At 41.6% G+C, this 15,269-nt stretch overlaps 1 protein-coding gene across 4 annotated transcripts in view; it reads right to left on the reverse strand.

Moving 5' to 3' along the window:
• LOC121294764 (leucine-rich repeat serine/threonine-protein kinase 1-like) overlaps positions 1-15,269 on the reverse strand; it is a 39,000-nt gene continuing 23,731 nt past the window's right edge. The window contains exons 20-34 of one of the 4 annotated variants that reach the window (XM_041218839.1): positions 13,347-13,623; positions 12,997-13,168; positions 12,390-12,559; positions 11,551-11,690; positions 10,238-10,487; positions 9,481-9,650; positions 6,957-7,154; positions 6,371-6,651; positions 4,870-5,064; positions 4,233-4,384; positions 3,408-3,525; positions 2,971-3,087; positions 1,998-2,863; positions 1,735-1,833; positions 1-1,033 (exon numbers count right to left, since the gene is read on the reverse strand). In XM_041218839.1, coding sequence (XP_041074773.1) covers positions 856-1,033; positions 1,735-1,833; positions 1,998-2,863; positions 2,971-3,087; positions 3,408-3,525; positions 4,233-4,384; positions 4,870-5,064; positions 6,371-6,651; positions 6,957-7,154; positions 9,481-9,650; positions 10,238-10,487; positions 11,551-11,690; positions 12,390-12,559; positions 12,997-13,168; positions 13,347-13,623 — 3,383 coding nt within the window. In that variant the 3' untranslated portion in view covers positions 1-855. The remainder of the gene's footprint in view (positions 1,034-1,734; positions 1,834-1,997; positions 2,864-2,970; positions 3,088-3,407; positions 3,526-4,232; positions 4,385-4,869; positions 5,065-6,370; positions 6,652-6,956; positions 7,155-9,480; positions 9,651-10,237; positions 10,488-11,550; positions 11,691-12,389; positions 12,560-12,996; positions 13,169-13,346; positions 13,624-15,269) is intronic. The other 3 variants (XM_041218841.1, XM_041218840.1, XM_041218842.1) reach the window with 3 other exon arrangements.

A 15,269-nucleotide genomic window follows, 5' to 3' on the forward strand; every position in this document is an offset into this window, starting at 1 on the left:
TTTCTTTTCTTTGTTCTTTATTTGTTACCCTGAGAATGAATAATGAAAAAAGGACCATTTAATGTGGGCTTTTAAGGACAATTGCTGTTTACCTGCGTCTATTTTTATGAGCGTATAATAACAGGGGGGTAATTATGGGTAATTATGGGTTTATCAGACACTCGATTTGAACTTAATAAACAGCATGGGTAATTATTACTGGACAAAATGATTACTGTTTTTAGTTATAGGTAACTTGATATCAAATGTAGATACTGTACCTCCTTTATTAACAGACAAGATTGTTCGATTTTTCATTCAACCATTTGATTTTGTTATTGCTCTCCTTCTTGGAATACATTATGGTTTTTATATGAAGACCGTCCATTTTATTTAGGTTTTATTTACACAAAAAAAAATCTACATATACAGCTTATTTCATGATATTTACAAGAACATTACACATAGCCCGGTTAAGTAATCTTACATGGGTTAAACAGCATTTCTTGCTCCACTTAGAACATGCAGTGCAGTATATTCAGGGTCTGTTTCTAGCATGCTATGTTTGCCCCAGTGTCTCAAATTCTAAAGCATTTCAACGTAGCTCATATTTGGACATTGTAAAGGCATCCATTAAGTTAGGCAGCCTCTAAGTAGTTTATGGTGTTCTAATGACTTTACAGCATGCATGTGTAACCTGATTTCAATAATAGCCACACACCCACAGTGTTTGCAAGCTAACAGTTCCATGCTTTTCTTGTCTACAGCACTTCTGGTCGAAGCATGCCTCCCTTCAGGTTGAAACACTGAAGGCGGTCAGTCTCTATTCCCCAAAGCACATCCTTCACAGAGGCCTGATTTTGAGCCACACAAGAGCTACCTTCTTTTTCTCATGCCGATCTCGAGCTTTCCCAGCTCCTCGTAGGACTGGTAGAAGATTTCAAACTCTCTGGCTCCCCAGCCTCTCCAGACAGCCAGGCACCACTCCATGTTTTCATTCTGAAAGCCGCACACAACAGTGTCCTTTGCAACTACAGCAGCTTCAACCAGCACCCTGGGAAAAACAGAGAGCATTGACAAAAAAAAAAAAAAAAATCAAACTTAAAGTGCAGCTACTGAGAAATGAGAAGGTAGTGCTAGGAAATGCTTCCCGGGGGGGGGGGGCTGGCTCAACACATTGCATAAGAAGGTGCAGTTGCAATAGGAATCTAATCTCAAAAGCTAGCTATGATGGTAGTGTATTAAATGAGTTTGGGGTGCATTGGTGGTACTCAGTTTGACATCCCTACAATCCACTTTGCATTTATAACTTTAACCAAAAGTCCTCCTTAAAAGGAGGAACAGCTGGGAGAACTTGAACAGGAATAATTACAGTCAAGCAAACTATTAAACTATGAAGATTAATGATTTCTGTGAGCCTTCTGAAGCTGAATCAGCATACACATATAAGAGTATTTCAGGTCTGGCATAAATACTGGTGGGTATAAAAGTATAATAGTTTGGTAAACTATGTAAAATACATAGGACATGCTTTGACCCCAAAACACAGCATCGGTGAAATGGCCAATTTAAATATAAATGTAAATACACAATGAAGCAGCATGTACACACAAGTGTTTTTTTATTGTAAAATACTTGCCTAATAATTACAGTACTTATTTTTTAATGTATTTTTGTTCTAAATAGCAATTGTGTACTTTGAATCCTGCCTAGATTTACAAATTACACCAATCATACGGGAATAATTGAGCTTACCCACGTTGAGCCAGAGCAGCTTCCTTGAGCACTGCGAACACTCTGCCCCTGCTGCCAGACCCCTTCTCCAGCTCAATAACGATTACATCCCCGCCTCTCCTGCAAACGCCAAGCCAAACAACAATGAGGACACAGGAACAGATAGAAGGCAAAGCACGACAGTCTACAAACTCTACAAAACAGGGACATGCTGCCCGCTACACTAGTGTAATCTCTACCATGAGGTCTGGTGGTCAACACTTTTCATTCAAGAGACTCGTTACCTTGGGATCCACAAGGTGTCCTTAACTGCGAGCACTTTCACAGCTTGCAGGCCCTCCACAGCGTCACCCTGGGGAGAGGAATCCATGCTCTCCGGCACAGGCATGCCCATCTGATCCTGCCACCTGTCCGACTCCTCGCAGTCTGTGGAAAAGGGCATGCTGGTGGAGCTGGTAAGAGAATTCAAGATCCCGGAGCTGGACCGGTCAATCTGTGACAGCCGGTCAGAAGAGCAGGAAGACATTGAGCAATAGTCTGTCAGGGAGTCCTGGTGTCTTATTATCTGGGTCCCCGCTTCCCTATTGTAGATGATGGTCACCTCCCCAGGGCTGTTGGTTTCAGAGCCCTTCTCATCAATGGAGGGGGAGGTGGAGGAGGTAGGTGTAGTGTCTGGAATCACCTCAGCAGATTTCTGGACTGCAAACATGTCTCGGAGAGGATTGCTGTCTCCGCAGAAGTAGCGGGCACACAGCTGGTATGTAGCGGCGTGGTACATTAGCAAGGTGTTGGTCTTGTCGTCCAAACACCAAACTGCCTCTTCTCCACCGCAGCCAGAATTGCAGGCCATTGAGATGACAGTGGAGGGATAGATGTACGGATCTAGTCTTTTGACAGCCTGAAGGGTCAAACAGTCTATGATGAGAATGCCGGGGCCAGTGCTGTACCAGATCTCCGAGCCGCTCTTCACCAGCACCATGACCTTCACCGGGTAGGGCTTTTGTCGTGGGTCGTCATCTGAGATCTTAAAGATGGATTTATTGAGAGTGTGCGAGCACAGGTAGGATTGGCTTTCATGTGGGAGGTTATTGATCAGCGTGTACGCTGTAACTAGTCCATCTGCCATTCCGACAAAGACTAGAGGTAAAGTCTAAAGAAAGACAAAAAAAAACAAATGTGAAGCCCTGCTGTGTTGTAAGCTTGGTACAGTGCATGGGAATCTCAGTTTGAAATAATCCAAACGACTTCAGCACTTACCTTCTTCTTAGCAGGCACTGCAAGCATGCAAGTTACAATAGCCGGGCAGGGGAGACACTTCTGTGGAGTACTTAGTGGACACATGCCTTTCAGAATGTAAATATAAATATTGTGGTCCTACAAATAAATGACATGGTTACATATTTTTAGCATAAGGTCACAAAGTGAACACAGCTTCTTTTAATATGCATGAGCTTGTATTTATAGTCTTTTATATGCAATACAAATTGACCGAGCAAAGAAGACTAACATTCTCCATCATTCCTGGAAGAAAACTGCAGGTAAACAAAACATGTGATAGACCCAAACAGCATTACACAAAACATTGATCTGATACTTAGCAATGAAAAGCCTGGGCAGAGCCCAAAAAAATTTCCCACAGATTAAGGAATTTATCAAAATCTTTGACCTGCTTTTAAAAGTCCTCAGCACTTTACCTCTGTCGCTGTCCAGAGTACATTCTCTATTTTCAGTTGACAACTCAACTTCATTCCACCACAAACCATTCTCTGCACTTCCACCAGGCCTTTCTCTATGTTCACCACGGTGTAATTCCTGTGATTGCAAGCAAAGCATGTTAAAATACACAGGACAGACTTACTGAGATGCCACATCCAAAAATTTAAATAGATGGCGGAAGCATACAGCAATGAAATCACATTTTAGTGGGTACCCTGCTGCTTTCAATAGCCCCCAGAGCACAGTATTATAAGAAGTGGCCATGCAAATTAATAGTACATTTGTGCTTTTTCCTAGTTAGTCCAACACAAACACAATCGCACAAACCTCTCGTTCTGTCATTATCCTGAAATAAAAGTACCAATTACACGGTTAAGGCTTTAATGAAAGGCTGTGCCATGACCACAAATCCACAGGGCTCTATAACAGTACTGCTGTTAGCAGTGTTGGCTATAAAAAGAACCTGCAATCTACAATTAGAGTCCTGAATAAGCCAAGATCTAGCATAAAGACGATACGCTAAATATTAGCTTTATACTGTGAAACCGGAAATAAACTTGACGTATTTTTGGCTACTAAAGACTGCTTATTCAAGAAGCCTCTGTCATTCATTTGTATTGCAAGCAGTGGGGCTCAAGATGTATCTGTATATACATGAGGATGGAAAGTACCAGGACTAAATGAATAAGGTCTAGTGTGTCTTCTTTATAAATACGTTTAATATTAATTTTTAGAACAATTTTCAGAAACACTGCAGTGATCCTTGGCTCAAGTGTTCATTCGGAGCATGGAAATAGGAGTACCTCTCCTCATTCTCCCCATCCCAAAACACAACAGTGTGCTCCTGCTCTGTGGGGAGAAACAGCTGGGAGTGCCTCTCACTGGGCAGGAGATACATGAAGGTAGGAAAGCTGGGCTCCTGCATCTGCTTCAGCAGGGAGAGAGCTACAGGACGCTGAACACAAGACAAGAACCACAAACAAAGACAGTCAGGCATTTTCTAGTGGTCTGAATTCAGGATATCCAGGCTAGTGTTCTATTAAAATGGTATGCGCATTATTCACAAAAGCTCCCGGACAGATTTAAACATAATACGTTGTGCTTGACTGGCCAAAATAACAACACAGCAAAATACTGAAAGCTGTTATCCCCTTTAAAGTGTTTTTTGGTTATCTTTGCTGTTATTGGGAATCTAACTTTGTTGGCACGAACAGATATAAATAAATAAGATATAAATAAAACACTTTCTATGTGTGTTTATAAATAATGAGTGAATTAAATAAATACAATGATTATTAAATAAATAATGATTTTCTCAAATACAGACTTATGTGGATTGGTCCATTTCTTATTTCAAGATGTTAAAAACTGTGATTATATGATTTGTGCCCATGTACAGTGGTGAGCTGACATACCCAGTAATAACTCTCCCCCCTGTACCTTCTCAGGCTTGGTGTCCCAGCACTGCAGCATGAGAGTCTGCAGGCAGTGGAACTGCACCTCCTCTGGGAGTCCCAGCACTGGTCGGATCCCCTTGGAGAGCTTCTTCACAATCTGCAACTGATGCTGACCGAGCACAGGCCGTCTCCCGGACAACAGCTCGTACAGAACCATCCCATAGGAGAACATATCCACCTGGACATGGGCACAAACAATATAGAACCATTCCATAGGAGAACAAACCATACAGTGCACACTGTCAACCCGGGACAACCACTGAGACTATTTTGAGTAAACTAGGAATTAGAATCAATTATCGGAAACAGTCATAGTCTGACTGTTTAGAAAAATACAATAAAGCCAGACTGTATATGCATGTGGTATATGGACCTCATTCCTATGTGTGACATTTTTTCATAAAAATGTGTCAGGTCTGGCTAACTACGTCCTGATCTTACTTCCATTATGCTCTAACCTCAAGCATTCTAGTTAGAGCACTGGACTGTACTGCAGAAGGATGTGGATCAAAGCCCCAGTTTTCACGAGAGTACTGTGGTCAGTACACTGCATTCCTTTTAAAATGAAAAGGACCATCTCACAGGACAATCCAAGGCTGCATTTTTTTTTTCAATCAATAAAGTAAGCACACGTGCACATTATCTGTATTTACAGAACACAACATACTGAAAAGGGATAGTTAGATGATTTCGTTCTAGAGTAAACTATATGAAAAGAGAGTCACAATTTAGTGCAATTCAAGAAAGAACAGTACATCAGACAAAAACGATTTAGTAATTTTGTGAACAAAAAAAGCTGCATTTACTCAAATTACAGAACAAAAATGACTCATTCTATAACGAGGAGGTGATTGCTATGCAAGTCCATGTCTGTGATTTTAGGGACCTATAATTTTCCTTTGTGCAGCGTGGTAAAAAGCACCCGGCAGTTTCATCAGCAGATTTAAAATCCCTATATTTCTTATAGATGGCGAATGTCATTCTCTGTGGGAATTTATAGACCTCACTCCACACTGCCTCATTTCATTAGCTAGTCAGTGGTTACTTACAGAATAGATAAAAGCCAATAGAGTTAATGAGTTCAGGTCCAGGTGATAAAGGCCACATGAACTCATGAGAACCACGGGTACAGCTACTCATCTCATATGACTGCACAAAGACTTCCACTGTAAATGTAGACTGTTTATCAAATTACCTCTGGCAGGGACAAGGGACAAAGTTTATTACGACCTGAATAAATGGCATTTGAAAAAAAAAAGTGAATGACTGGACCATTATAAAAGACTATCATCACTGCTCTAGTTTATGTTTGCACAAAAAAACCCCCCAAAAAAACCCAACATTTCGTGGCCAGTGTGATCCTCATGGGCTCTCTCTCTCTCTCTCTCTCTCTCTCTCTCTCTCTCTCTCTCTCTCTCTCTCTCTCTCTCTCTCTCTCTCGCTCTCTCTCTCTAATAATTTGAACCTCCAGGAAGGTTCCGTACCTTCTCATCATAGACAATGCCAGGTAGGATCTCTGGTGCCTGGTAGCCCGGTGTTCCTTCCACCCCCAGAGCTCCTTCGTGGAACGACTGCCGGGAGATTCCGTAATCTGAAAGCTTGACGTTCACAGGGTCGTTTGTCTCCAGTGACCAAACTAGAATGTTGTCAGATTTCAGGTCACAGAAGATGATGTTCTTCCTGTGCAGGTAGGCCAGCCCTGCTGCAATCTGATAGGCTGCCTTGAAGGTCAGCATGGGCCCCAGTGGCATAAACAGAACTCCTGCTTTGAGGAAACATTGAGATTTCAGTGAGACTGGGACTTATTCAACCAGTGCACAAGCTAGGCTTTGTGAGTATCCCAAGCTTGAGGTATACAGAATTTCAGAGATTGAAATAAGACTCCTACTGCATAGCAGTTTCACCCATTCCAGGTTTTAATATGTGCTTGATTAGCCACAGTGTATAGGTAACAAGCTCAGGTGTGTCTTATTAACCTCATAGTAAAACCAGGAATGGAACAAACTGCTGTGCAGCGAGAGTGGTCTTTCCATCCCTGGAATTGGCTGTCGATTACAGAAATGTACTTACCCTTGGAGTACTCCTCCAGCACAGTGTTGAGGCTGCCCAAAGGGGCCAGCTGCAGAGCGAAGCAGAGTGGATGAATGCTGATTCCAATCAGAGACACGATGCATGGATGCTGCAGGGAATGGAGCATGCTGGCCTCCTGACGGAACTCCGAAAAAATCCTCAGAGCATCCATGGACCGCAAGTGTCTAACCATAGTGTCTGAATCAATATTGAAAAAATAAGAATATTGTGAGCAGGGCATTATTTGTTTCTAACTAGAAAATATGTTGTATTTGAACATTAGGATCTTATTGTTGCAGAGTGGCTATGAAATACCCCTCCTGTCTGCAGAAGAGGGAGTTCACGACCGCAAAGGCACCAATCTGAATGAAATGAACGTTTATTCTGAATTAGATTACTATATGCCCCAGCTGCATTGACTGTACCCCCAACTTTTTAAACAGCCGTTAAGCCCCAAACATAATACTTTTGTTACGAAACATGCATTCTGAATGAGGTCTCACTACACCTTCTTCCAATAACGAGGCTATTAAAAGTATTCCTAACTTCTCCATTAGTCTAAATAACAATTATATGCTATATTTACACAAGCAGGGGTTGGTTTCAATATAAAAACCAAAGACAATATATCTCTGGTGCACAATTTATACTCTGAATTATGTTATGAAATGAGTCAACTCTTTGTAGCATAGTACCAAATGTGGATGCAGAGATTTACAATTTAAACAGTTTAATGACTTCATTAAAAATAGATGTAGATACCATACTGAGCAGGGGTCCACACTCAGTGTTAAGCTACTCTGGCAGCAATTATTTTATTTTCGTTAAATCATACAGTTTCACGTTTTGTTGTTCTAACATAACACAATGCAGAATGGAGTTTTCTGAACACTGCTTTTCTTTCATTCAGTTAAGAGTTATTGACATGTTTGTCACCTTTAGCCCTCCCCCTCAGCAGTCACAGTGTGAGGCAGCCCCTGCTAGGAGGAATATTTCTGAACTCTGTAAGGCTTTAGTTACTGTTGCAAAAAAGGAAACACTAAAAACTAACAAAAAATGTTTATCACTTGACGTCAGATTCCATGCCAATGAAAAGCTTGCAAGTGAAGAGGTCTCTGGCAAACGATCAGCATGAATCTTATGTAAACAACCAGCATGCATAAGGGATTCCTACATATAAAAGCACTGGTTTACTGCGTTTTCCCATCATTTTGTTCAATTTGTCATTTCCTGCTAACCCAGGTATACATTAAACGATTAATTTATTTATTTTTTAAACTTCACCAAACCCTGGTAAAACGCAGGATGTTAGAAGTGGAACTGAAAGCGATAAAAAAGATCACAAACAATTTTAAATCAACAGATTTCCAGTAAAGCCCAATGGAACTGGTTTCTACCACTCATGAATAGAACGTAAATAAATCACGCAAAAACAATTCTAAATATTCCAAACTGGTTTGAATGAAGTGTGGAATACAAGACACATTCCTGAAATTGGTCTAGATTGACAGCTGGGAATATCAATTTGCTGACAAACGGGAAGGGGTTGCTGTATACATTCCAGTTATAATGCACATTCGATATATTGTGCTTCCCAATGATTGAACAATTATGGAAGGCAAGTTTCAACCCCCAAACTCCAGCTCTTACAGCATCATGCTGGGTTCGAATGAGAAAGAAACATCCTCGGAAACAGAGATCCAACTGCAAAGGACACACGTAGCATTTATACAAGCTCTTTAACCCTTCATCAGAATCCCAAGCCTGTTTGTCTAGTTAAATGAAATCCCGGTGTACCTCTTTTCTACTCCGTCTAAAGGGGAGTGATAGGATCTCAAGCTCACTCTATACTGTTTGCACTAGCTGTGTATCCATTAGGTCTCCTGCACCCCATTATTAATCCACCAGCTGGATAATAAACCAGACGCCCCAGGAGGCCCGTTCGGGTAAATTAAATTCCTTCCATGTTTAAAATGATTATTGCACTATGCTAGGAATCACTAGAACAACGTAAACAAACTAAAGAATTTTACCTTATAGCTATTTGAAAATGCAGAATAGTTTAAGAACACAAAAGCGAGCTCACTGCTAGGCATTTAAAAAAACGTTTCATTTAATTTAGAACTCAGCCATCATAAGCACAATTATGAATTGGTTGCTTTCCTATTTCTTATGTTTATAACAAACAGGATATTGACTACTATTCCAGACTTTTGGGGCACCCTGTATATTATCCAAGTCGTGCACTGTAGCCAAATTCTCATTAACATACACTGGATTTATTAACTTGACAGCAGTCATAAATCTGATCTTCAGAGCAGAGATGAAAAGGAACTGTGACAAACTGAGCAGGCAGCAAGGGAACAGCACAACTGTAATGATAATAAAGGTCAGAGCTGTGAGAAGAACTGCTGTCATCCCCACATGGCACCCTCAAGAAACAGCATCCGGCAGCTCCAGAGCGTTGGTGCGCTGTCATTCCTTGGAGGGTGGGAGTCTCGCTGGGTGAAGAGGGCACCCTTACCTGTGCTGGCATCGAAGGACTGCTGTCGACACCTCTTGAACTGGAACCTCTTCACTGCGACAGGCGTATCCTTGTATTGGGCCTTGAATATAACGGTCCCACTGCCACCCTGCCCAAGGATGTTGCTTTCATCCTCGCTGTACTCCAGGCTGCTCTTTTCAAGAAACAACCTGCAACAGAAACCACAACCTCATACACCCTCCACGTCACGGACAAGAAACCCCTTTGGATTATTACATTTCATAGAGGCATTCATTATATTTCAGGTTCCTTTTATTTGTATTTAACAGAAACAGCCTGCAAGCAAACTTTATACAGTCTCTTCTATGCCACGACCAGGTGTGCCTAGAGCATTCATTACAATGATGTTATTGTATGTAGATAAAGGATTTTGTGAAAACAACCCTCATTGTAAATATTATAGACTTTGTTTATTGCACCAGTGTACAGCAAATGCCAACTAGAACACATGATCTTGCTCTTCCTGCGTAGTATGTATGTATGTATATATTGTAATGCATATACATACAGTAAGTGCTGAAATAAAATGGAACAGATGGCTGGCATTTTACCCCCTAAACAAAAATAATAGATTAGGATTTTTGTTTTGTTGCGCATCCTCAAACCAAAATCCAAACAGAGTGATGTCCATCTGGGCTGCACACTGTGCAAGAGATGAATATTGGAGACTGCATACCGAGAACAGGCACAGAAAGAGAGCAATGAGAGCTCCAGCAAGAGGGAATGAAGACGCTACCGTGCAGGGAGATCAGTCATGAAGAGCTCTGGGACCAGCTCTTGAAGGGGCACTGGGACAGAGGGGTGATTCGGACAGACAATGTGATCCAGTTGCATGGCAGCGTGAACGCAGTCTTCCATGTTGAAGTAGTGCACTGCCCTCGATGCCCCCGGCACGTCTGCCCTCTCTGTGGTTGCTGTAGCGCAGCAGGGGCACAGCGCATACTGCTCGATCAGCAGAGTGCCATCGTTTTCACTGGCAGTCAGAGCTGGAAATAAAGAAGGGCATTGTAACTGACTCCGAAGCAATGCAGGAGATCCTCAGCCAGGGTTTACAGCCACTGATCTGTTCAAAAGTACAGCAGGCATGCAAAGAAGGAGCGAGCGGATAACCAGAAATCTATTAAATCACTGCAATGTCTCCATTGCAGGAATATATCTAAAAAAAAAAATGGATCAAATTATAATTTGTCAAAACACTACATGTTATGTTATTAAAAAAAAAAAAAGTACATTAATAATACAAGTTCTGGTAACTGAGTCAGATGCAGGCAGAAAGCTGAAACGTCTGTCACTCGCAACACACAGAGGATAGCATACTCTACTGAGCTTGATTAAATAGTTCTGAATGGCTGCATAACCAACAGGTCAAGAAGAGTTATACCCAATCAGTAGACGTTCTAGTATGAACCATTTTACTGATAAGCTGCTTCAGTCAAGGTCATCAACTGAAGTATGGCTCATATTGATGCCAGCACTCCACAGAGGCATGCCTTGGATTCTGCAGTGTGTTTTAAAAGACAGAAGGTGTTGTACAGAGCCACGGTACACTAAGACGTTTCTTTAAGCTTTATTCAGACTTTATTATTGAGTGTTTAATGTCATAGATCATCTGAGCACATATTCCCACCCGGTCTGGCTGCTTTTAAAGAAATTCTGACCTCAGCCCTGTTGCTAGTGTTGACACTACATTATCACAACGCTGATGCCCTGAAACCAGCTGCCTTGTTGAACGGAAACAAGTTCGTCCCACACCTGCTGCAATATGTAATGTGTTGATGTTGAGCTTTAGTGACTAAACCTTAAGAGCTTGAGTTTGCAGACCCTATTTAAATTGTGAAGTGATAAATGATGGAACAGGGCTTGGGAAGCTTATAATTTATTCCCCAACACCAGGGCATTGCAAAATACAATTAAAAGCATCCTACAGGACAAGCGATTTGCCTGTGATGCCTAAAACGTGCCAATTTTCAGCCTGAATGACTAGCAGAGGAGCGAGTGGAGAAGCCTCAGGAAGGATCTGAGCAGATGTAATGAAAATCAGACTCTCACCAGGAAACCACTGATCAATCAGGGAGTTCACATGGTCTGTAATGAAAGCCATGGCAGAGAAATCTCGGTTTTCGGATTGGCAGATTATTTTGATCCCTCCACTCTTCTTCTTTTTCCAGTTCAAATCCGATGATTCAACACTACCAGAACAAACAGAAAGGCACAAACACCACATCACAGACTGCTGTGGATCTTTCCGCTCAAAGCGCTAGTTGTGTACACCATGCTATACTGGGATTCTACTGTGCTTTACTGTCAATATCAGTATGGTCACACCCTATAGAAAAAAACACCCTTTAAGTCAATTAAAAATGGTGATATCACAGTGGATGGATTCGGCCATATAAACACGTGCAGATATTACCTCACAAAAACTGCTATACAATAGGAGTCTTATTTCCATCACTGCCATGGTATCTTATTAACACTACACTATCATGGCTGTTGTTGCAAATCTACAAAGTCCTGGTAATGCTGTGGTCTGCCAAGGATTCTGCTAAGATTTCTTCATTTTTATAAAGATGTCCCCAATCTTATTTTCTTAGACAATGCTGAAACCTAGTTTGACCTGAAATGCTCTGAAACAAATACAAAGAATCTCTTTGACACTGTAATAAAGGCGAATTAGCCTATCATCATCTGAACAGAAGTAGTAATGAGTCACAGAATGGAGCATTTGATGCAACAGGCTGTTATTTATTCTAGTGAGCCAAGACTTCCCTTAATTCAAGGGAGTCTGACCTGAAATATTGCAGCCTGGCTGGAAGCCTGCTGGAGGAGTTCAGTAATATCATACAGACTGCTTATTGTACTTGAACATGGAACTTTATTCTGGTTACCTGAGGTAGCCACCATCAAATGTCACCAGCAGCCCCTCCTTCCAGTAAATTGTCTGGCTTCTCCTGACGCGGAAGGTACTGCATCGGTTTCGCTGCTGGTTGCCAGCAAAGCTATAAATTATAGTCTGCCTGTTTCTCAGAGACTTTATGTTCTTTTTGTTCTCAAACAACTGAAATAAAAATAAATAAATAAATAAATAAAAAACACAAACACCATTGATTACAGAAATTCTCAGCTTACAATGTAGTCATTTCCTGTCAGTGCAATCGCTGTCTATGCGAGTCTGCTTGCAGATTTTACAGCAAAATAAAAATCAGTAAAAACAAAATTAAAAAAAGATATCTCTCTCTCGAATAGTCTTAGTTTCATGTTACTAAATTAAAAAAAAAAAAACTCTTAATGTACATTTGCTGAAATAATAAAAAGGAACCTGCTGCATTTCGGTTGGTATTTTTGTACTAGTGTGAGATTCAGTGATTCACAGTCATGTTCTCTCTCTCTGCACTCCCTGGGTGATGCTCCCCAGGGAATAGCAGAGCTGAATAAGAGCTGTTCAGAGGCCTGCCCTCAATTCCCTTTGCTGTTTCATTACAGGATTACTGGTACCTGCAGGTCCATTTCTGTGAGGCTAATTAACATCCGAGCTATAAACCTCTGCCAGAATCCAGCTGGGATGAAGCTCATTTTGAAGAGCCTCTGAATGGTGTTGGCTGTCTGCTGGCGGAAGCCGTGGATATCCAATCCCGGTTTGGGCGGCAGTAGATGAGGCAGCAGGTAACTGCAGCACAAAGAGGTCTGAACATTTGGGAGCAACTGCACATTTACAAAAGAAAACCCACATTAAAAACCACTTTCCCTTTAGGGCGTTCCTATAACGGTCTGTTCACTGATAATTTTCATACAGAGAAAAGCACGGGATACAAATAAGGAAGGAGACTGCTTTCAAAAGGGCTCACCTGTCACTGGCAACTGGGAGTGCGATTTCAAACTTGGCAAGGAACTGGAAATACTGCTCCTCAGTTTGTGCAGTGAAGCCGGTTCCCGCCAGCACCATGCGCAGGTCCTCGGCTTTGATCACGCCGTTCTTTACCACCGACTTGGAGCTCTTAATGCTGATGATCCTCTCCAGACACTCCGACAGCCACACCGCGTCCAGGAAATATAGGTTTCGCAGGCCGTGGCTCGTGTCAGGGAAGTGGAGGAGCGCTCCCGTCTCGATCAGGAAGCCGAGAGCTGTCGAGAGTAAAAGGCAGCGTCAGCAGGACCAAGCCGGCACACTGGCAGGTAAGACTCTCTCGTGGGCAGGCTTGAGGTGAAGCTCTCATCACCACTACCAGGCTATCTCTGCTCTGTGATTACTAGTAAACAGATGGGCTTTGGTCTCCAGAACATTTTTGATCTCCAGAACAGATTTGATCACAAACATTGTCCCCAGTTTTAAGTTCATATACTTTCCTGGACTAGATTATTATTGTTTTTTTTAAACTATGTGTCAGAATGCCTGCATTCCAATCAGAAGGAAAACAAAACAAACAAATGTGCTAACATGACTTTAAACGTGAGCGACTTTTTCTGACAACTAATTGCAAAAGAACTTCTGTGCATTAGTGGCTGAAAGGGACTGGAATCCTCTATTCGAGCACCTTTTGTAGCACACAAGGTTTCCTTTTTCAAATAGCACGCATACAATATGTAAAAGTATGCAGAAGCTACAGCTATGGCCAAACATTTTGCATCACCCAATAGAATTAACAAGTTTAGCTTCATAAAAGGTTGACTGAAACCTGCTGAATAATGTTACGTGAACATATTGAATTACACATACCGCTTTATATATATATATATATATATATATATATATATATATATATATATATATATATATATAATAGCTCAATCCTAAAATTCTAAGTGAGGCAAAACCTGGCCATAGCTGTAGGTGGAAAAGACTCATGTCTGTCATCTTGCTTCTGTGTTTATTTCTGGTATCTGGATGTTCCGAGAGCATGTCCAAGGAAACTCATAATATAATGAAGGAACTGTCAAAAGAAAGGAAAAAAAATTGGAAGCACGGAGTGTGCTAGCATTCTCTTGCCATAGTAACTCTTCAGATAAATATCAGACTATTACAAAACACACTTGCATATGAAAGCTACCCAGGGGTCATACAGCAGATTATGTGGGTAATTATAAATGTGGCTGTGATGAGTCAAAGGGGTTTCGGTCTGCAATTCAGCCTCCCAACAGTAGAAGGCATCAAACCAACTCGGGATTTCCCTTACCAAGGTCTTGTGACCATGACAAAAGTCATCTTTTTGAGGGGCGGCACCTTGGTGAGGGGCGGAAGTACGAGTATGTAAATTCCAGCCACTGGAGTCAAGTGAAATTAAGGATACCTGTCAGTTTGGGATTGGTGATCCACTGACTACCGGGGCGGGGTTTGCATACTAAAGGGAACGTGCTACTGTGTTCGGGGTTGGTCCTAAGGAATAGAGGTGGGGAAAAAAAGGCTGGAGGGAAGTACTTGGGAGTTTGGACTGTGTCACGAACGGAGGCCTTACTAACTTGGTTCTTTTCTGTTTTTATTCCTTTTTGTTTTATTTCTGGATTTAAGCAGAACGCGAAGAGGATTAAGAGGCTTCCGTTCCTTTATTTTTGATTACTCCCGCACTCCCTCCCTCACATCCTTCTTTATTATTTTTCTTTTTTTTCATGTAATATTAAATAAAATTTTAATTGTTACACGTAAATCACTGTCTGGAAAATCCATTTGTACTCACACGCCTCACAGTGGCAAATGACTTTTTGACTTGATGTTGGGGCTAGGACAGGAATGGGGAGCTCTGAGAGAAATGAATCTTGCACAGCGAGTTTGGGTG

The sequence above is a fragment of the Polyodon spathula genome, chromosome 19 (genome assembly GCF_017654505.1).
Source record: "Polyodon spathula isolate WHYD16114869_AA chromosome 19, ASM1765450v1, whole genome shotgun sequence".
Classification (NCBI taxonomy): domain Eukaryota; kingdom Metazoa; phylum Chordata; class Actinopteri; order Acipenseriformes; family Polyodontidae; genus Polyodon; species Polyodon spathula.